The following is a 26,478-nucleotide window of genomic DNA, read 5'->3' on the forward strand; positions in this document are numbered from 1 at the left end:
TGGGCTTAGAGGTCCCAAACTTTCAGCAGAGCTTCAAAGGACGTATATTGAAAGACTCCCCAAGTTTTGTAAAGATTGGGTCAGGGGGGGCTGAGATATGGGCCCTGAAAGGGGTCCCCCCCACCCTTAATGTGGATCTCTCCGCAGAGCTTGCCGCCCACGCACAAAGCTCCCGGCCCGACAAACAGCTGATGAGAGAAAGGGCGGGGCAGGTGCTAAGAACTTTGCAAAGCAACACAACTGCAGAGCAACCCCTTTGCAAATATGCAAAGGGCGGGGCAGGTGTGAAGAATTTTGCAAAACAATACAACTGCAAAGCAACACAAGCACGCAATGCAAAACCTTTGCAACAGTGCATAGCAACACCTGACACCTGGGAGTTTGCATACCATGGAAAGGGACAGAGGCAGCTAGCTATGCATAATGAGCAGGAGGGGGTGGAATGTCTCCTTTTGCATTGGACTTGGGACCAGGCAGATGCATTCTTTAAGTCACCATTTGAAAACCAGTTTTGAGCAAGCATCAATAACCTAACTGATCTTATGAATGAGGAAAAACCTGAAGAATAAAAATGAAGCCCCCCCTCAAACCAGGGAGAGAGAGACTGGAGGGGGAACACACACCCCAGGCAGAACCGGCAAAGCCCCCTTTGGCTTCCCCCCCCACCCACAGAAACTGCTCCCTCCCCCCACACACACACAGACTCTGCTTTCCCCCCACACACACACACAGAAAAGAAAAAATATAGATTAAAGCCCCCAAAGGGGTCTTACTGTGGCTGTCTTCTGTTCCAGCAGGAGGGGCTGGGAGGCTGGGTAATCCAATATGATTCCATTTGTATCCAATATAAGATCCATATGTATGCATCTCTCGAGGGTGATCCATTCATCCCAATAGGGGAAAGGGGAAAGCCCATATCTCGGGGGGCCCTGACCCAATGTTTACAAAACTTGGGTGGTCTCTTAAAAAGCCTTGACTGAAGCTCCGCCGAAAGTCTGGGATCGGCACACCCAAAAATGCGCCCCCTGCAGCCATGGAAAGAGAAAAGGGGGGGAGCCAATATTTCAGCCCCCACTGAACCCATCTTTACAAAACTTGGGTGGTCTCTTAAGAGGGATTCTCTGAAGCTATGACAAAAGTTTGGGGGCTGAACCCCCCAAAAAGCGCCCCCTGCAGCCACGAAAATGGAAAAGGGGGGAGAGGAAAAAGGGGTGGAGCCCATATCTCGGGGAGGCCTGACCCAATGTTTACAAAACATGGGGGGTATCTTAAGAAGCCTAGTCTGATGCTCCGCTGAAAGTTTGGGGTCGGCACACCCAAAAATGCGCCCTCTGCAGCCATGGAAAGAAAAAAGGGGGGGAGCCCATATCTCGGGACCCCCTGACCCAATGTTTACAAAACTTGGGTGGTCTCTTAAAAAAACCTGTCTGAATATCCCCTGAAAGTTTGGGGTCGGTACCCCCAAAAATGCGCCCCCTGCAGCCACGGAAAGGAGCGAATGTGCACAAGCACCCCCTCACACACACATGAGGATTTCCCTCTCTCTCTCTCTTTCCCCGGCCGGCCGCACATCAGCTGATTCCTCCAGCACTCAATCCTGACTGATTGGCCAGAAGAAGACCCAGCTTGGCCACCGATTGGCCGGGGGAGGAGAATGCTGCTTACTGACGGTTATGCTGCTTACTGACGGCCGAATTGGCCGAATTTATTCGCCGAACTCCCGAACTCGCTGAATTCGGCCCCCCCGGTTGCCCGCCAGTTTTGAGTTCGGATCCGTCCGAACTAAAAACCGCCGAATCAAGGGAAATTCGGCTGATTTTCAGTTCGGGCCGAACCGAATTGACAGCCCTACTGCCCCTTCCCTGCAAAATTTCTGATTGATGGGATTTTGCTTTTTCAGAAAATGTCATTCAAGCAGCACCAGTTGCTCTGTGTTTCCTTTGATGGATAGTCTATATGCATAAAATATCTTTCAGTCTCCATTCTAATGCAGAGTTTGACTCTGAGCAAAGAGCATGAATTTTATGCATTTCTTAAAAATATTAATCTCTTCTAAACATGTAATCAAGTCAAAGTAGAAGACAATAATTCAACAAAATTTAGAACCCAAGCTTTCCTGTGTGGGCCCAGAACCTGTAAAGAGATTCCCAAAGAACATTAAAGAGCTGTGTTTTCTTCCCTTACCTTTGGTGTGTTCATAGTCAGTGACCAGGCCATTACATTCTAGCATGGAGAGTCTCTGTGTATCTTCCTGTCTCCTTCTCTTTGTTCAAGTCATGCACAGACCGCATCCTCATTACTGATGATCTGATGGTAGGCATGTACTGAAGGGAAAACAGATTTCCCACATACCCTGTGGGAATACCTGCACACAATGGCTCCAAGTCTATGTGGAATAGAATTATACCCATCCTTAAAAAGCAACGTAGAAAGCAACTGTGCACAGTGAAATTTTTTTGCAGAAACCTAAAGCTCAGCAATAATGTGGCATGGAAGTCTATTTGAACACACAATTTAAAAGTAACTGTCCCGAGTTCACAATATGATCTAATTTTCTGAAAGGGCAGGACATTCTATAAGAGGACATTTCCATAGAAATATGTCCATAATGGAAGAGCATTGATAACAGAAGCTAATTAAACCTAAAGGAGAAGGTGTAGGTCATCTTCTGTTACCGAATGCTAGTTGTTTACGGGCTATATAAAAACTTCTAGTTGATCACTTTGGTGATACTATCTCTATTTCACAGAGCTCTCTAAACTGTCTTTTTTTATTTTATTTTTGGTGAGGCACAGGAAAAAAGTGGACCTTAATTTTCCCTATCATTTAAAAGGTACTGATCGTATCAATAATTATATTTTAATAATATTATAACCCCCTTAAGTTTATCCAGTTTCAAGGATTTGTCTAGACCAACCACTTTTCTTGAAGATGCATATGGAAAGGACAGGCAAGAAGTGGTTTAAGAATAGCAAAGCTCAATGAATAATTTGTGGGCAACAATTTATTTAAATAATTAACCTCCCTTTCTGAATGATGGAAGTGATCATTACCAGGCATTTCGTTCTCTCTTCTTTCCGAGTTCTAGTAAAGCAGGGGTGGAGAACCTCCGGCCCGCGGGCCATTTAAGGCCCGCAACATCATCAGCTGCGGCCCGCGGACTCTCCTAGGGAGCCGCCGCCATTGCCGCCACAGGGCCAGGCGTGTGCGTGCATGTGGGAAGCGGGGAAGGAAAAAGGTTCCCCACCCCTGTAGTAAAGCATCAGAAGTTGTTGAATGTGACCTTACCCCTTTCCCAGACTTAGCCTTAACATTACTTGGGGACCAATATGTTGACAGGAACTGAAGAAATTTTACAATTCTACTATAGTTATTTATATTGTCTGTAAAATGTTGAAGTTTTCCTTTAATAAGTACAAATGGCCAGTGTGAAATATCTTAGTGTAAAACAGAGGTGGGGAACCTTTTTCCTGCCAAGGGCCATTTGCAGATTAACAACATCATTCGGGGGCCATACCAGGTGTAGTTCTGGGGGGGAGGCTAGGGTTGCCAGGTCTCCAGCCACCACCTGGAGGCTGGCAACTCTAGGAGAGGCTATGCAGAGGAGAGCAGGAAGGAAGAAAAGAGAAAGAAAGAAAAAGGAAGGAAGGAGAAAGGAAGGAAGTAAAGAGAAAGGAACGAAGGAAAGAGAGGGAGGCTTCAGCACACATGCCTTCCTGGCTCCCCTCCCCCGACATACACATTCACCGGGCAGCACTAGCAGTCTGGCCTCCATACACACACACGAAGTCTTCTAGGCTCCCTTCCCTCATACACACACGCACGCTCGCGCTCAGGGAAAGTCTTCTCGCCTCCCCCCCTCCATACACACATGCATTCACTGGGCCACATTAGCAGCCCCCCTCCATACACATACGCATTCACTGGGCTACGTTAGCAGCCCGGCGTCCATACACCCACACACACTCGGGGGAAGTCTTCTCGGCTCCCCCCCTCCATACACACATGGCTCCCATACACACACACATGCGCACTTGGGGGAAGTCTTCTTGGCTCCCCCCCTCCATACACACACGCATTCAGCCCGGCTTCCATACACACGCATGTGCGCACTTGGGGGAAGTCTTCTTGGGTCCCCCCCTCCACACACACACACATTCAGCCGGGCTTCCATACACATGCACGCGCACATTTGGGGGAAGTCTTCTTGGCTCCCCCCCTCCATACACACACGCATTCAGCCCGACTTCCATACACGCGCACACGCGCACTCGGGGAAAGTCTTCTCGGCTTCCCCCCTCATACACACACAGCTCCCATATACATGCGCGCGTGCACTCGGGGGAAGTCTTCTCGGCTTCCCCCTCCATACACACATGGCTCCCATACACACACACACACTCGGGGAAAGTCTTCTCAGCTCCCCCCTCCATACACACACACATTCAGCCCGGCTTCCATACACACACGCGCACGCACTTGGGGGAAGTCTTCTCGGCTCCCCCCTCCATACACACACAGCTCCCATACACACACACACACACACTCGGGGGAAGTCTTCTCGGCTCCCCCCTCCATACACACACACATTCAGCCCAGCTTCCATACACACGCACGAGTGCACTTGGGGGAAGTCTTCTCGGCTCCCCCCTTCCATACATGCACACATGCATTCACCAGGCCACATTAGCGGCCCAGCGCAATTGAGGGAAGCCTTCCCGGCTTCCCACATGCACGCGCACGCCTGGCCCTGTGGTGGCAATGGTGGCGGCTCCCCGGGAGAGTCCGTGGGCCACAGCTGATGATGTTGAAGCAGGTCGTGCTGTTCAGATGACAGGCTCTTAGAATGTTTCACTTACTGAGAAGTGAAGGTATCTTATTCAGCCAGTCATTGATATAGCAGGACTCAACAACTTTACTTACTTTTAAAAAGCAAGTCTTTTTATTGATATACTTCTAGTAAAATATGTGTAAATGCAGATTATCAAGTCTTTAACACTTCTATAAAAACTCTTGTCAAAATACAATGTATGTATTACAATGTATGCAGTAAAAGCAAGCAAGTCTTACATACTATTCAGTTTCAAAATCCAACTTCTAAAATATAACAGTCAAATTATTCTGATTCAGTTCAAAGTATCTAATTCACAAAGTCTAGAGTAAAGTATTTAAGCCATACATACCATTCAGCCTTTTCTGAGAGCCTTCTGGAAGATTCTGATTCTCTAGCTGTACTGTGGCTGAATTTATACTGTTTCAAACTCATTAAGAGTGAAGGGAAATCTTTTATCCCCACTTTCAGACAACATTTTCATCCATCAAGAAGAATACCTTTTATTCCCTCTATCAAATATCATGAGCAGTGCGGTAATGCCATAGTTACAGCTGCTCAGCTCCCCATGACCGTATATGGGCTTCCTTTCCTTTCAGTCTATTTTGCTTAAAGTATAAACACTCATTTCTGAGTTTCATGATCACATTATATACTTAATTTTTATACCATTCTCTTCATTAGGACAATATGCATTACATGAGACTACTTAGAAGTCTGTAGCACAATATTTAACTATATAACTCATAAAACACAATTGTTGCTTACATTGTCACTTTGTGACCATCTGGTCAGTAGCACATAGCCTTGAGCAAGGTTACAGAAAGCAAGGAAACATATTACTCATATCCTTGATAGGACTGCAGGAATCTTTAATGCCTTTAAGTTATAAAAAGCAAAGTTTACGCTATTAATGCACTCTCAGTACATAAAGATATCTTCAGTAGACCTTGTGGAAGGCAAAACTGTTATGCCTTTGAGATTCAGCTGACAGCTGAGTCAGAAAAGTTGATTTTTAGTTACATCTTTCTGACAAATAATGAAAGGTGCTATGCTCTTCTCCCTTCAAGGACAAGACCAGAGTAAGTTAGTTAGTTAGCTCTTGAAAGAGCTGACCTTGAGAGAATTCTGTCAGCCTGTTCTAAGGACATTTGCATTACACAGGCTTTTCATTACACAAACCTCTGCAGTTTGTGGCTCAGTTTGCATGATGTGTTCAAGCTCTACAGGGAATTAATTCTGCACATGTACACAAAATACCATAATTATGTCAGAGACCGTGACAATGTCGCGGGCCTTAAACGGCCAGCGGGCCGGAGGTTCCCCACCCCTGGTGTAAAATATGGTTTGCTGCATTATATTCAGGCAAAAAAAATTGAGTCGTGATCCAGCTAAAGTTATTTAAACACTACTAACAGCTTGGGATACTTGTGACAAATTTCTTTAACTCTTCATCTTGAACTTCTGTTGTACAATTCCCATATAGTCTTTTAAGGAGTTGTCCTCTGGAGAAGTTATCTGTGAATTATATTCAGTAGACGTTGGGGCATTGAATTTTAAAACCTCACAGAACTTTCCAAAGATAATTTGACATAATATATCATAGGCTTGGTTAAGACAGCTGGCAACTCCCACACAATGCAGCATAGTAACGGATTTTTTTTCAGGCTAGCACAATTGCATAAATTGTGACAGATGCATGTATACATATATGGAAGTAGCATTGTGTTGTACAACTGGTGCTTCAGCAAGGTTCCCGCTATAAGCGATTGCTAGAATTTTATGCATTTGCCCTAGTCTGAACTGTTAGCAAACTTCATTCCATGTCCCAATCCTGCAAGAGTGGTCTGCCTTTGGAAATAGGCCTCTGTGCATGGATCACAGCTGTATTTATTTATTTACAAACTCTATTTAGTTATATCAGTGCCACCAAGGTGGCTAACAGATTAAAAACATATATGATAAAAGCATGTTCTGAAAAACATTAAAACAAAAAATTAAAGCGAAGCAAAAATACACACACACACAAATTGAAACATAGTTGCCAGCCAGTGGCAACCAGTGGAAGTCTGGGGGGTGGGTCAGAGTTCATTGGTTCTTGTAGGTTATCCGGGCTGTGTGACCGTGGTCTTGGTATTTTCTTTCCTGACGTTTCGCCAGCAGCTGTGGCAGGCATCTTCAGAGGAGTGTTATGTCACTTCTGGGAAAAACCCTGAAGGTGATGTCATGCCCCTCTAGGAAATGCTGGAAGCTCTATGGTAAAAACATAAAGTTTCCAGTGATTGCTAGAGAGGCATGTTGTCCCTTCTGGATTTTCTCTGGAAGTGAAGTAATGCCATTGTGCCAATGGCAACATTTTTGTTGATTTTTCTTCCACTGGCCCACAGCAGTGGAAAGCAGTGGAGGGGGCTTCCATTGGAAGGTTTCCTGCTTAGTGGGAAACTTGACAACCTTAATTGTAGATGTTACCTGAATGCACAAAAAGTTACACAGAGAAAGATTATGCATCTGGTTTCTGAAACTGTGCATACAATGCCCTTCTGTTCCAAATACCTCACAGTTTCCATCTTTGATGGTTCAGGTGGGAAAGGGGATTGATTCCAGGAACTCATTTCTTCCTAAGAGGTGATCAGAGCAGTTAACACTGTCCATCTGTTAGGACAAACTTACGACTGGCAATATGCATGAGACTTGCTGCTATATGCAAAGATTTCTGGATCAGGGCCATACAATAAAGATCATAGAACTTTTCCAATTGCTGGCTAGCTATATAATGGCAATTAATAGAAGCCAATAGGATGTGTATGTGTGTTCAGTGCTGTCAAGTCGCTTCCAGCTTATGACAACCCTATGAATTAATGATCTCCAAAATGCCCTATTGTTGACAGCCTTGCTCAGATCTTGCAAACTGAGGGCTGTGGCTTCCTTTATATAGTCAATCTATCTCATGTTGTATCTTCCTCTTTCCCCACTGTCTTCAACTTCTCCTAGCATTACTTTCTTTTCCAGTGAGTCTTGCCTTTTCATAATGTGACTAAATTATGATAGCCTCAGTTTAGTCATTTTAGCTTCTAGGAAGAGTTTGGGCTGCAAGCACTTAACTTTGGATTGTGCAATAGAATTCTTATTATTGTTGTTCTTGTTGTTTCATACTATTTTATTGTTCCATAATACATTCACTCATTTGGGGGTGTAGTATAACCAAATGGTTAAGAAGGGAGCTTGCTTTTATAAAGGGAATAGGATTCCAGGCTGTTGCACTGTTTATTGTATGTATTAGGGTTGCACACACAAAAAATCATTAAATTTCAAGTTTGGGTTTATTGGCCCCATTTTTTCCAGTAAATCCAAAATAAGCCGAATACCCATACCAGTAAATATTGGTATTTGGCTTATTTCCAGGTTTACTGAAAAAATTGGGCCCATTATAGTCTATGGGAAAAAATGTTTGATGCTCCTGTGGGGGTGTTTTTGGAGGTAGAGTTGCCAAATTTTCCAAGTAGCTTGAAGGAACTCTCCTTGCATGAACCCCAACGTTTGGGGAAGATTGAGTCAGGGGGTCCAATTTTATGGGGTCCCAAAGGGGTTGCCCCATTCCCCATAGGAAATCATTGCAAAGTTCACACAAGAAGACACCAAACTGCCAAAAAACCCTATATTTAAATTCAACGATGAGAATGATGATGACAACAACAAAGTAGCCCCCCCAAACAATCAAATCACCCCCTCTTTTTAGGTAAAACCCAGCAAGATCTGAAGCAGAGACATTAGGAAGAATTTTCTAATAGAGTGGTTCCTCAGTGGAACAGGCTTCCTCGGGAGGTGGTAAGCTCTCCTTCCCTGGAGGTTTTTAAGCAGAGGCCATCTGTCAGCAATGCTGATTCTATGACTTTAGGCAGATCATGAGATGGAGGGCATCTTGGCCATCTTCTGGGCATGGAGTAGGGGTCATTGGGGGTGTGGAGGGGAGGTAGTTGTGAATTTCCTGCATCATGCAGGGGGCTGGCCTAGATGACCATAGTGGTCCCTTCAAACTTTATGATTCTATGAAAACCCCAAAATTCAAGCAATGCAACTCTGAAACAGCAAGCAGTGGAGAAATGAAAGCAGGGTCTCCCACCCAAAATAATCAAACCACCCCCTCAAATTAGCAACCCCTCCCCCATCACTATCAACCAACAGGCCAAGGCCTGATGGCTTCTAGCAAAATTTAGAAAATAATCACCAAATACAACAACTTGTTTAAAAAGAAAACAATGATATCTCAAACCCTTTGATGTCTTCTCCAGGCAGCAGGCAGGAAGTAATCCAACCCAAGCAGCAGGTTGCAATCCAGCAGGTCAGGATAAGGCATTAAGATTCAGTATCGCAGAGGAAGAATCAGACAGCAGGAGCTAAAGCCAAACTATGCCACCAAACTCTCTCAAACGGCCTGGTCTGGGAACCAGACCTGCTTTTATAGTCTTTGTCCAAGCACAGAAAAGTTTGAAAATAATTCCAGCCAAAAACACCTTCTGTGACTGGTGAAAAAACACTGTTCTTCCTTACCTGGGTTCCTATTGGCCACTGAGAAGGCCTGGCCCTCTTCCTCTCTAGGTTGTCCTCTGTTGCAATCCAGGTAGATTGTACCATCCAGCTTTGCAGCAATGCAAAATGCATGGCTGCGAGTGGCCACATGGGAAGCTCCAGTGAGCCTTCCTATTGGCCACTCCAACATGCCTGCTTCCTCCCTCCTGCTACCCTGGAAACCAGCCAGGGAGCAGGAATATGAAGAAAGGTGATAGCTCTCCTTTAAAAACAAGTGCCACAAAATTGAGACTCCATAGAAGGCAAATAGCTGAAACCCAAAAAGCCGAATATCTATTTGGCTTTCTCGGGAATTGCCTTTTCGACTTCGGGCAGATTGCCGTGTTTTGGTATTCGGTTGACCCAAACCCCATTGATATGCACAACCCTAGTATGTATTATCTTGCTCTTACTAAATGGTCTTCAACTAATACTTTCTCTGCATTTTTATGGTACATTATATCTTATACTGTTTTTTGTTTGCATTTGTATTCCTACACCTGTTGCATTGTTTATTGGATTTTATGCTGTCTGATTTCAATGTTCTTCCATTTTGTAATCTGCCTTTAGTCTTTAAGGAAGGTTTTAAATAAATAACTTCTAAGAAAAGTCTTATGGAAGCCTTGTTTACTGGAAAACATCTTCTCCATATATCTATCTATCTATGTATATTTAAAAATACAATACTATACTGCATGGAACATCCAATGCAGCAAGTAGTTATGCATATGTAGATATAAAACCCTTTTTATAGTTATTTTTTTTTTATTTCAGTGCGATCGTTGTTGGCCACTATATAATGACAAGCCTTTTCATCCAGGAGATCAAGTTCATGCCTATAATTGTAAGCCTTGTCAGTGTTATGGCCATGCAGTAAGCTGTCACTACAACAGGACAATGGATTCTTTTCCTAATGAACACTACAAAGGGGGTGGTGGAGTCTGTGATAACTGTCAACATAATACCACAGGTAATTAACACAACTGAACAGAGTGCAGAGTCACTGCGGCTGACTGTTGAAATCATTCTGCAGAATTGTTTAATTTTCTTTGTGTGCAGGAATCCAGAGAATGGAATTGACTCCTACTCTGTAACAAACTGCTTTACATGGAAAAAATAAACCTTATTTTGTATTTTTGGAAATGTAGATCTACTATATGCACTGTGAAGTGTGGACCTGCACCCTCTACCACAGGTGTGCATAAGACTTGTTTGTGCATGTGCATAATGATCTTGATTCTAGTGATCCTTCTTCATGCTTTGGTGTATTATACATGTTATATATAATATGCACATAGTGGTGGGGTCCACACCTACACTGCTTCTTTAATTCTTAACCCTGTGAACAGGCCCTTTATTGAAAATAATATTCTAGCATATTTGAGCACTGGAGCTTAGTACACAATGAAAATTTGTCAACCTGGGAAACTGTAGCATCTCAGACAGACCAGACTATCTAATAATGGCTGTTCTATCGAGTACTTAGCATACTTAAAAGAGATCTAGTGGTTTACTAGACTGCTTCATCATTTTCAGGACCTACATAAACTATGCAGAATGAATCAGCAAAATGGCATGTTTGTGAATATTGATGCTGATGGCCAAGACCATTACACTGTTTCACAATTTAGTCAAAGCGACCGTTAAGGTGTGTTCTTTAGAGATCTTGAGAGGTCATTTGACTTCTTAGTTGGAACAGCATGTTTTCTCTGAACAAAATGATCTGACCCTGGTAATGATATAGAGATGGATCCTACCTGTTCTTTTTCTGGTACAAAACAGAGGAAGGACCCATTTGATCCCTGTAAAGTTTATGCCAGGGTTTGTGAGATCCATGAGGTTGTACAGGAGCCAAGTACGATTGCCCCTCCTCCCTCTTGTACTAGTGGAAAATCTGGTAGGACCCAACCCAATATCTCAGCATTTCAGACACCTACTTTTTCATGTGTTGGGTCAGTTCTTACTCGAAGTGGAAAAAAACAGTGTTTGTTAGGCAGGGCAGAAAATCCAGGTTAGCCATGAGGAGTCAGTTTCAGCACACACAACAAAGTGCTCCAAGACCAGTTTGGTAAACTGAAGCAGGCGCTGGCTGCAGAAGGAAAAAAGGGAGCATATGGATTTTCTTATGACTTTAAGCAGAGTGCCGTTGGGCAGCACTGGCAAGAGGCTGGGACGGAAGCTTCTGAATGAACGAAAGACCTTGCTGTGCTTTTTCCCTGTAACATTTAATCCTTGTGAATAAGAGAGTGGGGATCGCTCAGGATCTTTGACCCTGATCAATTGTTTCTAATACTGCCATTACACATACTGAATCAGCTGTACAGCAAGGTACCTTGTGCATCAACAGAATATCCAGTCTAACCTAGACCTCCAGTACAGTTTTCTGTTGGACGTGGTTGATTGACCAAAGGGTTTGTAATGTCTTGAGCTATTGTAGAGGTGGGACAGAAATGCTTTCAAATTATGATTTGTTTTCAGCCCACTTTTTACATATATAAAAAGTGCTACTTGCAGAATATTTCTGACCTTGCATGCCCTACCTGTGGTGATTTTGTACACAACTTTTAGTACCCTTGATATTCTAAGGGTCTTAGAGATAGTAGAGAAAATTCGAGGTTTGACAATAATTTCTTTTTTTAAATATAGAGCAGATATTCATGCAGAATAGCTTTATAGGAGTGTTGTGTTATGTAACAGATGGAAGTTTAATGGAGTAAAACACAGTTTGTAACAGGTTCATTGTTTCATATGCTCTGGATCACTAAATTGGCAGGTAGAGATGAAAGGTGCATTAAAATGGACATCCTGAAAATTATAGAATTCTCTCAAAGGAATAGCCTTTAATTTTGAATTATACAGCTAATTTTATTGAATTGGAAGCTATAATGCATAACCTTTCCTTCATGCAGGAAGAAATTGTGAGCTGTGTAAGGATTTCTTTTATCAGCATGTGGATGCAGATCTTTCAGCTGTGAATGTTTGCAAACCATGTGAATGTGACATGGCAGGCACTATAACCGCTAGCCACCTCTGTAATAAGGTATGTCATTTTGATCCAGAATGTCAGCATATTTGCTATCATCATCTGCCCTTCACTGTACCTTGTAAGATAAGGTGGATAAAATTTTGGCTAAAAAAAGTCCTGTTCCAAAATTATAATAGATTCACAGTGAATTCAGGTGACTTTCTTGTATTTGGGTATGCTCATCTTGTTTTGAATTCCACATAACTCTGAAGGCACAGATGTGAAGATAGCACTTTAAACCAGTGTGGTGTAGTGGTTAAGTGCAATGGTTTGGAGTGGTAGACTTCAGTCTAGAGAACTGGGTTTGATTCCCCACTCCTCCACATGAGCAGCGGATTCATATCTGGGGAACTGGGTTGGTTTCCCCACTCCTACACATGAAGCCAGCTGGGTGACCTTGGGTTAGTCACAGCTCTCTTAGAGCTCTCTCAGCCCCGCCTGCCTCACAGGGTGTCTGTTGTGGGAAGGGAAGGTGGTTGTAAGCTGGTTTGATTCTTCCTTAAGTGGTAAAGAAAGTCAGCATATAAAAACCAACTCTTCTTCTTCTTCTAAACCATTTGCAAAATGCTTTATATACCATAAATAAATTAAATATTTGGACATTACACTGGGTATGGGATCATAGGAGGAACTATTAGCATGAACTGGACTGGACAGTAATTCAGTAAGCTGAACAGTTGGAAAAACAGTGACAGAAAGCCCGATCAGCAGCTGCTGGTTATATTGATGTACTGTGCAATTCAAGCAATGACAATCTGATCCTGTACCCAAAGACAATTGGGAGGGATTTGTGTGGTGGTGGTGAGGATGTATATAGCTGGCACGTAGTGTCAACGTAGTGAAGCAGTGTCAACGTAGTGAAGCTTCTGTAGGAGAAGAGATCCAAAACTGGGAAATCATTAGTGCTCTATCAGACTTTATTCAATATAAAGGGTACATTCTTTGGCCACCATAAATATTGCAGTGGAAGATATTGGAAAGGACATCTCTAGAGATTCCAGCATCTAAAATACATTGGAATTAATGTAGAATACTGATGGCATTGCATACTTTTTCTTTGAGCACTCACTACAGAAACCTTAGACGGTATTCATGTTGTCAAAGTCCATGCCCACTGGAATCATTCAGACAACCTCACTTCATATAGATCCCACTGCAAGGGGAAAATAATTTGAATGTCATGTGGATCACATCTCTGATGAAAGAACCCACAATAATAAACCATTTTAGATGATGTTGTATGGGTGCACGTATGGGAATTTAGCAGCTCTATAAGATCAATCCATGTCCAAGAGTCACAGACTGAGAAGCAAGCTCCCTGTTACTTAAAAAAAAATTAGAACGTGAACTGTAGAAATGTGCATTCATTTCCAAAGTAATAAAAAATGAACTGGGAAAGCCTCATTCATTATCTTTGTTGATGAAAATGAATAGGAGTAACAACGAATGCCATTCATTTCATTTGTTTCCCCATGTTTTTGCCTTAAACTGCATATAAAAATGGATTCCTTTCTTCTATCTGATTGATACACCCGCTTAATGAGAAGGAAGATCTCTCGAAATGTCATCCAAATCAAATGGAAAAATCAGAAATTATATCTAGAAATGTTTCCCATTGAAAGTAATAGGAACAAAAATGAATATCAACAAATATAATAATATAATGGATATGAAAACTGTAGAAATGAAAATGAATGCAAAAACAAAAAAATTGTAGAAGGTTGAGTTTTAAAGCTGACACATACAACTGACCACCCGTTTCTTAGTTTGTTTATAGAAGCTTCCACAAGACTATTATTTTAAAAGGGTGGGTGGGTAGGAAGGGTAAAAAGGTAAAGGTCCCCTGTGCAAGCACCGGGTCATTCCTGACCCATGGGGTGACGTCACATCCCGACATTTCCAAGGCAGACTTTGTTTGCGGGGTGGTTTGCCAGTGCCTTCCCCAGTCATCTTCCCTTTACCCCCAGAAAGCTGGGTACTCATTTCACCGACCTCGAAAGGATGGAAGGCTGAGTCAACCTTGAGCCAGCTACCTGAAACCGACTTCCGTTGGGATCGAACTCAGGTTGTGAGCAGAGCTTTTGACTGCAGTACTGCAGCTTAAGACTCTGCGCCACGGGGCTCTATCAATGCTTTTAAATCCCTGACATTCATTCATTCAGTTACAAAAATACACAGTTCAATAATAATTCCATCTCAAAAGACTGGGCTGGCCAGTCCTGGGATGGGTTCTGGTTTGGTCCAAACCTGATTCAGTTTTTTGTATTTTTTACTCGCACTAAATTTTATGCAACGATGACCAATCCCTTTATCGGTTAATGTATTGTGGCTTTTCCTGTCATCTTGGATTTGTTTTTTATGTTTGCCTGGGACATGTTTTTATTGGTAGCTTTGATCCTTCAAGAGGCTATGTGAGCACAGCAAGATTTGATGGCTTCTACCTGTGAAGAGGCTCATTGCTGCTGAGGAATTTAGGCTTGTAAAGCAATGTGAAATCTAAAAGCACTGTACTTGTTATACTGGCAACAACAGTCTGAAATACAAAATTTGATTTTCTGGGCTGAACTGTGATACTGTTTTGACCAAGTGCATAAAAATTTAAATCCTTTAAAATTCTGCTAACAACAATCATATGATAGGGTTAAGAACAGAAATAGAGAAATTAAATGCCAACTTTGAGATTCATCCCTTAATCGGGCAGTTACACTGTAGCCACAGTAACAATGGTGAGTAGATCTAGTTCCAAGTGGTCAACTAGTTCATCTTTCCCCTCCCACTCTTTTTTTTTTTTTTTTCCTGGAGTGGTCAGACTGAGAAATGAGCACCAAACCAAAATTATATATAAAGAAAGAAAATAAGGAAAAATGGGTTCTACTGTACAGCTCAATAAGGCATCAATAGATTGCTGCAATAGGAACAAGGAAGAGCACAATGATTAAGAGGCATTAAAAATAGATTAATAAGGCTGGAGAGTATGGGCTGAAATGAATTACATGAAATAGAAAGGCATTATTGAAGGAAGTGTTTCCAGGTCTGCCCTGAGAAAGATGGAGTCATAAGGAATAAGGACCTTGGCTCATGAAAATTAATTGTCACGTCACAAGGATAATTTTCAAGGAAATGTGTTAAAAATGGGCCAGAATACACTTTCTCTGCATAATTTACCATTCCCGGCAGTTCATCAATGCTTTTTTTGTACAGAACCAGTTATGTGTCATTTAGCCCAAACGAAGATGCAGAAGTCCAAAAAGAGCAATCATGAGTTCTTTATCCTTTGTATTCAAACAATATAAAATGTGTAGAAAAGGGGAAGTGGTTCTTTCAATCACAATAGCCCAATTTTTGTTGATGTAAGCTAAAACAGGAAGGACAAAATTGATGATAAATGGAAAAACAATGGGCACAATCCAGCCAAAGTTAAGTACTGTTAGCTCCCATTGATTTCAGTAAGAGCATGTCTAATTGTGATCATTATGTGATTGTGCCCCTGCTTTTGTGTGACACAATCTCATGCTGCAGGCTAACATCTATGAATAACACAAGCAATGGCAGTCTAATCATATAGGTCTTTCCCATCTGGTTGGTATCTGGTCATCTTCATTCACATTCCACTCTAAATGCTAGGGATTGTATTTTAATGAGCCACTGATTTGGAGGGAAAGTAGAATAGTTGCAGCCGGGATCCCTAGGTGCCTTGACCACAATTTCAAAACATTTCATTTGAGAGAAATGCATAATGAGATGATGTGACACCATACACAGGCCAATGTTAGTGATCCTGAGGTCCTGGGCAAATGGCAAGGATGCACCCCTCCACACTTCCTTTAGAAATCTGTCTGACCTTTCCTCCAAGGCTAGTTGCCTCCACGTGGGCAACACCCTCTCACCTTTCCCCCGGGGTGCAGTCAAGTCACAGTTGGCTTATTGTGGCCCTGTAGGGTTTTCAAGGCAAGAGACGTTCGGAGGTGGATTGCTATTGCATATCTCTGTGTCATGACTTTGGTGTTCCTGGGAGGTTGCCCATCCAATACTAACCAGGGCTGACCCTGCTTAGCTTCTGAGATCTGATGAGATCAGGCTAGCTCGGGCCTATCCAGGTCAGGGCCTCTGTACTGGTTTACTGTTTTTAAAACTCCAAAGCCATCCTATCCCAGACTATCCCTTCCCAAAAAGCTCACTGTCAGGGTAGAGGACACCAGTCTAGGCTTCTGAGCCTTGCTGAGTGCTATGCCTGGTCCCTGCCTTCTCCAGCTGTGGTAATAGAAACCTTACCCACTCACTTCCAGGCCAGCCCAACTGACAACATGGAGGGGAGAGGGCTGAGGGTGGACCCTGCTGTGTTCAGCTAGTTCTAGCTAAGTCACAGCATCTGTTCCATAGCATCCAGCCTCTTCTAGGCAGGCAGCCACAACAGACGTACCTTCCCCTACCAACCAGCCCAGGTTTCCCAGCCAAACAATGCTTCACCAAAGCTCACCACTGTCATGAGCCTGCCAGGGTCTCGTCCCCATCCTACCTTGGCCTGGGCCAGCTCGAGTTCAGCTGACTGGTCAGGTATAGCAGGCTCTTGCTGCTTGCCGAAAGCCAGCTGGAGTTTGACTGGGTCTGGGGCTCAGATGACAGACACTGCACTTGAACAGCTGCAAGACTGCCACCCAGCAGTCCCAGTCCAGATAGGAAGGCAGCTCCTCCAAGTTGCCTGGATGGGGCAGTAGGAAAGCAGCTTGCTCACAGCATGGTTGTCAGGGGGCTTGTAGCAGCTGTCCTGGTTGCTCCATAGCTAAGACTGCCAGTGACCACACATTATGGTGAAGAAGAGGTAACTAGTCATTGTCTGTCAGTTTTGGTGACAAATGTACTTTTAAGATGATATCAAACTTGAGTCTGTTATAACTGGGTGGGATTATAAAGGAGTAACAATTCATGCAAATGAAAAAGCGAGAGAGAAAAACTACATTTGCTGGTTTCACAGTAGGAATCACTGGGTTGGATTCAAAACAATTGGCAATTTCTGCCTACTCCCCCTTCCTGCGGCAGACCCCCCTCAGGGTCCCTTAACCCCCAGGAGAAGCATTTTGTGCAGATCAGTGAGTTGTAGTGGGAGGGGGGAGGCAGGAAAGTTCCATTCTGCCATTGGAAAATTTAGTCTTCAAGCAGCATACACAAATCTCACGTCACAATAACTCAAAGTTACATAAGCAACTATGACTGGACTGTGATCTGGTGAGACAATAAAATGTTCCAGAGTGCTGAATCAGAGTATTTATTTAAAACATTTTTAAGCCTCCTTTCCACCCCTTAGCAGATTTGGTCACAATCTATCTGAAGTTACGAATTTTAAAGCCTACTGATAGAGAAGAGCACATGGTTAAATCTTTCCTGTTGACATCCATGTGGCTTATTTGTGTTGGATTTTGGCCATCTTTAACTTGTTTGAATGTGGGAAAGCTTGTATTGGCTTTTCCTTAAAATAAAGGTTTGTCTTGCTACAAGCAGTTTAAAGTTTCTGTGTTTGGGCAGGCAGTAGCTTTACCCTCTTACTATCTGTAGCCCTTAAAGAAAGAGCAGGCTTCAGAACTTGTAGAGTTGGCTTCAGAACTTTACAGTTTTGTTTGGCCCTTGGAGATTATTCTGCAAAGATCTGGAGCAACACCTATCAACTATCTGCCGTATATACTCAGGTATAAGCCGACACGAGTATAAGCCGACCCCCCAAATTTGAGGCCAGAAAAGGGAATTTCTTATTGACCCGCGTATAAGCCGAGGGTCAATAAGAAATTACCTTTACCGGCAATGCTGCGCAATAAAATGGCGGCCGCCATTTTAGAGCGCAGGGTCCCTGCCCCAGGTCGCCCTCCCGCCGGCCTCCCGGGCCCTCCCGACCCACCCCAACCCACCCCGACCCCAGTGCCATCCTAGGGGGGGAGGGGGAAGAGCCCCTGAACCCCCTACTCACCTGGAGATGCAGCGAATCAGCGGCGGCGGCGCGGCCTTCCTGGGCCGGCAGGAGGCCCCTCCAGGCCGCTGCCGGCCGGAGGAAGGCGCCTGGGTGTGTGGGCGGCGGCGGCGCGGCCGGCAGGGGCCTTCTGCCGGCCCAGGAAGGCCCCTGCTGGCTGAAGGAAGGCGGCCGGGCTCGTGGGCGGCGGCGGCGCAGCTGGCAGGGGCCTCCTGCCAGTTCAGGAAGGCTCCTGCCGGCTGAAGAAAGGCGCCCGGGTGTGTGGGCGGCGGCAGCGCGGCTGGCAGGGGCCTCCTGCCAGCCCAGGAAGGCCCCTGCCGGCCGAAGAAAGGCGCCCGGGCGTGTGGGCGGTGGCGGCGCGTCCGGCAGGGGCCTCCTGCCTGCCCAGGAAGACTGCTGCCGGCCGGAGGAAGGCCCCCCCGGGCGTGTGGGCGACGGCGGCGCGGCCGGCAGGGGCCTCCTGCCGGCCCAGGAAGGCCCCTGCTGGCTGCCAGCCCAGGAAGGCCCCTGCTGGCTGAAGGAAGGCGCCCGGGCGCGTGGGCGGCAGCGGCGCCTCCTGCCGGCCCAGGAAGGCTCCTGCCGGCCGGGGAAAGGTGCACGGGCGATGGCGGCGGTGATGGCGGTAAGTTCCCCCCTCCCCCTCCCCTCCCCTACCGTATTGACCCGCGTATAAGCCGAGTTCGGCTTTTTCAGCCCTTTTTCTGGGCTGAAAAACTCGGCTTATATGCGAGTATATACGGTATGTGTTTTGTAAAGATTTCATAAAATGCAGCTTATTGGACACCAGACTTTTTTTCCTTTTTTGGAAAATGATATTGCTTCTGAATTTAAACAAAGTCTCCTTTGATTCTCAAAGCAATGTTTAGAACAAGATGTTAAATAACAGCAGTCAAAACCACTTAGACCAAAAAAATACATTAGGCTGCACATTATCCTCTTGCTATATTATTGCCCATAATGTTCATGCAAAATTAAACATCCTTCTGTGATTTGATGGAACGAAGCAAGTTTTTAAATGTCAGAGTGCATGTAATTTTGCCGTTCATCTCTTGTCCTTTTCTAGGTTGCTGATGAAAGCTTGAGTTGGTGTGGTGCATTGATGTATGTAGAGTAAAACGACCACAACAAAATCATCACAGATATTAAATATGAATTCACACTTGTGATACCTAGGCTAACTAAAAACAAGGACATCTCAAAAACACACACATTAAGATTGCATTTGACTCAAATACCTGCAAAGACCACAACCGTTTCAGACCATAAACTTTTCCACATTAATTATCTTTTTCTCACTTCAGAGGTGCCTGTAACATCTAGGTTTTTACTATCAGCATCTCTGGTACTATTGGGAGGAAACCATGAAGTAGGGCTGTCAATTCGGTTCGGCCCGAACTGAAAATCAGCCAAATTTCCCTTGATTCGGCGGTTTTTAGTTCGGGAGGAACCGAACTCAAAACTGGTGGGCAACCGGGGGGGCCGAATTCAGCAAGTTCGGGAGTTCGCGAATAAATTCGGCCAATTCGGGGCCGTCAGTAAGCAGCATAACCTTCAGTAAGCAGCATTCTCCTCCCCCGGCCAATCGGTGGCCAAGCTGGGTCTTCTTCTGGCCAATCAGTCAGGATTGAGTACTGGAGGAATCAGCTGATGTGCGGCCGGCCGGGGAAAGAGAGAGAGAGAGGGAAATCCTCATGTGTGTGTGAGGGGGTGCTTGTGCACATTCGCTCCTTTCCGTGGCTGCAGGGGGCGCATTTTTTGGGGTACAGACCCCAAACTTTCAGGGGATATTCAGACAGGTTTTCTTAAGAGACCACCCAAGTTTTGTAAACATTGGGTCAGGGGGTCCCGAGATATGGGCTCCCCCCTTTTTCTTTCCATGGCTGCAGAGGGCGCATTTTTGGGTGTGCCGACCCCAAACTTTCAGCGGAGCATCAGACAAGGTTTCTTAAGATACCCCCCACGTTTTGTAAACATTGGGTCAGGGGGTTCCGAGATATGGGCTCCACCCCTTTTTCCTCTCCCCCCTTTTCCATTTTTGTGGCTGCAGGGGGCGCTTTTTTGGGGGTTCAGCCCCCAAACTTTTATCATAGCTTCAGAGAATCCCTCTTAAGAGACCACCCAAGTTTTGCAAAGATGGGTTCAGTGGGGGCTGAAATATCGGCTCCCCCCTTTTCTCTTTCCGTGGCTGCAGGGGGCGCATTTTTGGGTGTGCCGACCCCAGACTTTCAGCGGAGCTTCAGTCAAGGCTTTTTAAGAGACCACCCAAGTTTTGTAAACATTGGGTCAGGGCCCCCCGAGATATGGGCTTTCCCCTTTTCCCTATTGGGATGAATGGATCACCCTCGAGAGATGCATACATATGGATCTTATATTGGATACAAATGGAATCATATTGGATTACCCAGCCTCCCAGCCCCTCCTGCTGGAACAGAAGACAGCCACAGTAAGACCCCTTTGGGGGCTTTAATCTATAATTTTTCTTTTCTGTGTGTGTGTGTGGGGGAAAGCAGAGTCTGTGTGTGTGTGTGGGGAGGGAGCAGTTTCTGTGGGTGGGGGGGGAGCCAAAGGGGGCTTTTGCCGGTTCTGCCTGGGGTGTGTGTTCCCCCTCCAGTCTCTCTCTCCCTGGTTTGAGAGGGGGCTTCATTTTTATTCTTCAGGTTTTTCCTCATTCATAAGATCAGTTAGGTTATTTTGATGCTTGCTCAAAACTGGTTTTCAAATGGTGACTTAAAGAATGCATCTGCCTGGTCCCAAGTCCAATGCAAAAGGAGAAATTCCACCCCCTCCTGCTCATTATGCATAGCTAGCTGCCTCTGTCCCTTTCCATGGTTTGCAAACTCCCAGGTGTCAGGTGTTGCTTTGCACTGTTGCAAAGGTGTTGCATTGCGTGCTTGTGTTGCTTTGCAGTTGTATTGTTTTGCAAAATTCTTCACACCTGCCCCGCCCTTTGCAGGTTTGCAAAGGTGTTGCTTTTCAGTTGTGTTGCTTTGCAAAGTTCTTAGCACCTGCCCCGCCCTTGCTCTCATCAGCTGTTTGTCGGGGCTGGGAGCTTTGTGCCTGGGCGGCAAGCTCTGCTGAGAGATACACATTAAGGGTGGGGGGGACCCCTTTCAGGGCCCATATCTCAGCCCCCCCTGACCCAATCTTTACAAAACTCGGGGAGTCTTTCAATATACGTCCTTTGAAGCTCTGCTGAAAGTTTGGGACCTCTAAGCCCAAAAATGCCGCCCCCAGAGCCGCGGAAAGGCGCGGTTGTGTTTTTAATGGCTTTATTCGGCCGAATTTTTTTTCCGAACTTTGAATTCCCGCCGAATTGAACGGATCCGAAGTGGGGGAGTTCGGACTTCAGCACGTACCGAACCCACAAGGGCCAAATTCGGCCGAATCCGAACTGTACCGAATTTTTTTTTTGACAGCCCTACCATGAAGCAAAGAAGGTAGAGAGTAGTGATAGCTCATTCTACCCTCACAATTCAAATTGGCTTTCTGTTCTCCATGAAACATCTTCCTTCCTACTCCACTGCCCTCATTTTTCATGATTTCCTCACATTTCCAGTGGTTAATTTCTGAAAAGAGGAATCACAAGAATCTGGAAGCCATACCTTCTCGCCTGGAAATCTTCCATCTCATCTCACGTATATGGATGTATGGACTCTGATTACATAGTGGTGAAGGAAATGTGCCTTGTTGAGCTGTGCACACTTTTGGGATATGGAGAAAGGGTAGTGGCTGCCACCACAAAATGGCTGCCAGGAGGGGTGGGTCTAGTCGAAATATTAAAAGCTTTCAAGTAAACCATCCTTCTTTTCTGAAAGCTCTGGAGAAAGAGCAGTGGGTGTACATTTTGTTCCAAGAAGCAGGAAAGCCAGGATTTGGTTTAGGGTAGAGTTGCTGTATTGTTTCAGTTTACAAAGAAAGGGTAGCCACAGGGAGAGGTTGCCAAGCCCAGAGACATAAGAATGACTACATCTCTGGCCAAACTGAAGGCATATGGCTTTGGCTACCCAAGTTGACTTGAGCACTTTGGTAGTCATTCATCTGGTAGGGATTAACCTAAATTCTGTTTATTCTTTCTTTCTGTTCAAAACTCTTGATTTTATCCCCAGATTTAGGAAGCAGTCTGTTGCCAAGAAACACATTGTAGGTACAGTGTGGCATCACATTAGGCATTGCTGGTTATACCTGGTATGCACAGAAGTGCTCTAGCCTTACCCCCCCCCCCCCAATGAAATGCTAGAGGATAAAAGAGGGTCAGTTGTGGTAAAGTGATGACATAAGTTTACAACTACAAGTAGCCCTAGATGGTTGCTTATACATAGGGTTGCCAACCTCCAGGTATTAGCTAGAGATCTCCTGCTATTACAACTGATTTCCAGCCAATAGAGATCAGTTCACCTGGAGAAAATGGCTGCTTTGTCAATTGAACTCTATGGCATTGAAGGCCCTCCCCTCCTAAAAACCTGCCCTTCTCAGGCTCCACCCAAAAAATATCCAGGTATTTCCCAACCCGGAGCTGGCAACCCTGCTTATGCAGATGAATAGGGTTGCCAGGTCCCTCTTCGCCACTGGCGGGAAATTTTGGGGGTGGAGCCTGAGGAGGGCAGGGTTTGGGGACAGGAGGGACTTCAATGTCATAGAGTCCAATTGCCAAAGCAGCCATTTTCTCCAGGTGAACTGACCTCCTGAAGAGCAAGGTTTTAGCCTGATACCCCGATAACTGTTGGGGTGAAGCATGCGGGGCTCCCCGGGAAGGAGTTCCATAGCCTTGTGTTGAACAGGCTGCGTGAAACTTTTTCTCCTGTTTTGATATGTTTGGGCTTTCAGCGAAGCAATAATAATAATACCACCACAAAGTGAGCTGCAGATATTGACTATTGCAATACTGACTATTGAAAATATACACACATACTTTCATAATAATTTTAAAAGAAAGATGACTCCACCAAAATACTGGAAACCCCTTTTGTATTTTGAGATTTTCTTTTTTTTAATTATTATGTTCATATAGGTTATTTGATCTCTGTTGGATACATGCGTGCTTTCCCAACAGTGTTTTGTCCTTTAAGTGATTTTTTAAAAATTAAATCCGTATGTCTGTTACTTCTGTAGTGTTCTTTTACTGCAAGATGAATGCTATACCATTCTTTCCCCCATTTCTACTTAAAGGGTTTTGAGCCTGTCAGCCCACCCATGTTGTTAATGAGAGCCCATCTGAAAAAGAAGACGTGTTCATCATTCTACCACAATTTTCTTTTTGTATCTTTCTAGATTGGAGGACAGTGTAATTGTAAGAGACATGTGTCTGGCAGACAGTGCAATCAGTGCCAGGAAGGATTCTTCAATCTGCAACAGTCAAACCATGAGGGCTGCAGCCCCTGCAACTGTAATACCTCTGGGACAGTCAATGGAGATATTACCTGTCACCAAATTTCAGGCCAGTGCAAGTGCAAAGAAAACGTTATCGGTAGGTGCTATGCAAGAATCTAGATTTCTTTCTTTCCTTCAGAAATAAAAAATTTAAAAAATTGATGCTGATTTTTTAATGATGCATATGTGGATTAATAATATACAGTTATTAATTTAATAATCCTATCCCAACTGCAGCCTAAGGCTTAGTCTAATCTGCTCTTTAGATGTTTCGGCATTTAGTAGTAACATCAACACCTGTCACTCCATAATAATAAAACACAGAAATAGTGTAATTTACTTACCGCAACAAATGTTTCTTTCAAGAAATTAGTCCTTTCCCAATTTTATATCCTTAATGAATTTTAAACAGGTAGCTTCTATGCCAGTTTCCTTTCAGGTCAAAATAAATGGATGTTTACCCCTCAAAAATACGCTGTGCTACAAGGTCCTTTGTGATAAATCTTTTATCCCCCTCTTATGATTTTTGAACTGTTCCTATGAAATGCAAAATGTCAACATAATTCTGCAGATCTTGTGCATTGCTAGGGCTGGTTATCAAGGGCCACATAATTTTAATTTTGCAATTCAATGTCAACTTGATTATAATAAACTGCTACCTTCGGTGTTATTTATCATTTTTTTAACAAGACATGCTTTTTTGTTTGTTATTCCCATCGGTATTTTCCAGAAATTAGATTTGATTATAGCAATTTATTACTTCCAGCATATTTGAGGGGAGCCACATCTATGTAAGGATAAAATTTATCAAGCACCCAAAATATACAGTGTATATAATGTTCTTTGAAGTAGTGATGTATGGGAATATTATGCAAGGAGAATTTCTTGATGAAAGGAATCCTGAGTGGTAGCTGTACGTGCCCCAGACATGTGATTTTAAAAGAACATTTTAGAATCATTCTAGTAGACACCATTTTATTACAAAATTAACTAAGACATATACTGATTCTAAATATGTATTATAATATCAAAAAGCCTTTTACATTATTAAGACCTATGTTATGGTCTAATAAAAGCTTTGCATGATAGAAATCCCATTGTCAAAAACCATTGCACAGTTAACCATCCTTAAATTGCATCCATTCTAAAAGGATTTAGGGCCAGTTTATACTCATAACAATGCTAAAGACTTTCTAGTATGTGAACCTTTGGGCCATAGGTAAGGGGTTGCTCCCCCCACCCCAGTTCTTGAACAGGGCCAACTAGTATGTCATGGAGAAAGTTTCATGCTGGTATTTTCCACGACAGTCTATTTTCCATGGGCTAAGAGGGTGGAACTTTCATGTAAGTTATTTATGCATGGTTGCTTTAACCTCCTTTATTCCCCAATTCAGCCAGGATCAAAGTAACCTGGGTTGGGGGAAACTGTATGCATTGGCTGGAATAATGAGGGATGAAACTGTGTGCTAATGGAGGCATGGATACAGAAAAGCAGTCTACCAAGTTCAGATCAAGTCCCACCCCTTTAAATGCTGCTATATAATTGGCTGACTTCGCAGTACTCACCCTGAGAGATCTCCTTCCCCCCCAGACCCAACTGCCGCATAAAAAAGTATTTTAAGAACAAAAAATAAAAAATGGAGCAATCTGAAAGGAGGAGGGGAGAAATCCAAGCCTTATCTTAAAAAAGCCTTTCTTTTGCTTAGAAAGAGCTCCGAGATAGCAGGAAGCACTTGAATCCCTGCCTCTTTACACACTGCTTCGTGATTGGCTGTGAAAGAAGCCAATATTCTGTGCTTCCCCTGTTTGGCTATCTGCACGCTGCCTTGAAGAGGGGTTTGGAAAAGGGTGGGGCGAAGCTCAACCCGAGAACAGAGTATGCATGCTCTGTGACTCCAGAATGAGCCAGGATGAACGGTTTAATTCAGGCCAGAAGAGGAATGGGAAAAGCTGGGTTTGTTTTGCGTTGAAACAGCGTTGAGCTTCCAAGGAATGAGGTAATGTGCATACTGAAAAATTTGACCCTGGCTGAAACAGGGAATAAAGGAGGGTAAAGCGACCATGCATAAATGACCATAATTTCCCATTCATCAGTTCTGTCAAATAATATATCTTTGAAGTGAATAACATAAGTCAAGCTTGTTTCTCCATTCAGAACGAGTGTCTGAATGATCCACAGATTCTGATTTTGAACTTCCATTTCAGATTTCACAGACTTTCAAAAACTGAAAATTGTACAAATTGAAATTATAATTTTTTATGCATGCTAGTTTTTTACTTGCTTGTCTCTGTGTATGCTCCATCAATTATCAGTTTCTTTCACTTCATGCAGAAGATGAAGGAATCTGAGCTAAGGGAGAAACAAGGGAGAGAAAGAACTGTTTGATACAAACAAGTAGTTCATCTTTGGTCTTCTGTGCAGTCCAGCTGTGGAGAAGAATTTTCTAGCTTTAGCACAGTAGAGGGATGCCCCTGCCCCACAGTGCAGGAGCAGTGTTTTCTCACTGATACTGTCACATCCCATGAGGAAGGGGCACCCTTTCCCTCAATTCTCTCTTTACTGCTGGTGAGAAAAAATCCTCTTCTAGTGTCGCATTGGGGTTTCTTTTCTCCTTGCAACTCTTCACCGGTTTCTGATAAAGGGCAAGAACGATTTAAAAGAAAAATAAAATGTCACAGAAATCTTCACTTAAAAATGCACCCAGTGTGGTCTGAAAATGACAGTCTGATTAG

At 44.0% G+C, this 26,478-nt stretch overlaps 1 protein-coding gene across 1 annotated transcript in view; it reads left to right on the forward strand.

Moving 5' to 3' along the window:
• Window positions 1-26,478, forward strand: part of USH2A (usherin) — a 588,113-nt gene that overhangs the window by 78,086 nt on the left and 483,549 nt on the right. Inside the window, exons 9-11 of the mRNA XM_056852957.1 lie at window positions 10,172-10,367; window positions 12,307-12,437; window positions 23,647-23,842. Of these exons, the coding sequence (XP_056708935.1) occupies window positions 10,172-10,367; window positions 12,307-12,437; window positions 23,647-23,842 (523 nt within the window). The remainder of the gene's footprint in view (window positions 1-10,171; window positions 10,368-12,306; window positions 12,438-23,646; window positions 23,843-26,478) is intronic.

Source organism: Euleptes europaea, chromosome 7 (assembly GCF_029931775.1).
Source record: "Euleptes europaea isolate rEulEur1 chromosome 7, rEulEur1.hap1, whole genome shotgun sequence".
NCBI classification, from domain to species: domain Eukaryota; kingdom Metazoa; phylum Chordata; class Lepidosauria; order Squamata; family Sphaerodactylidae; genus Euleptes; species Euleptes europaea.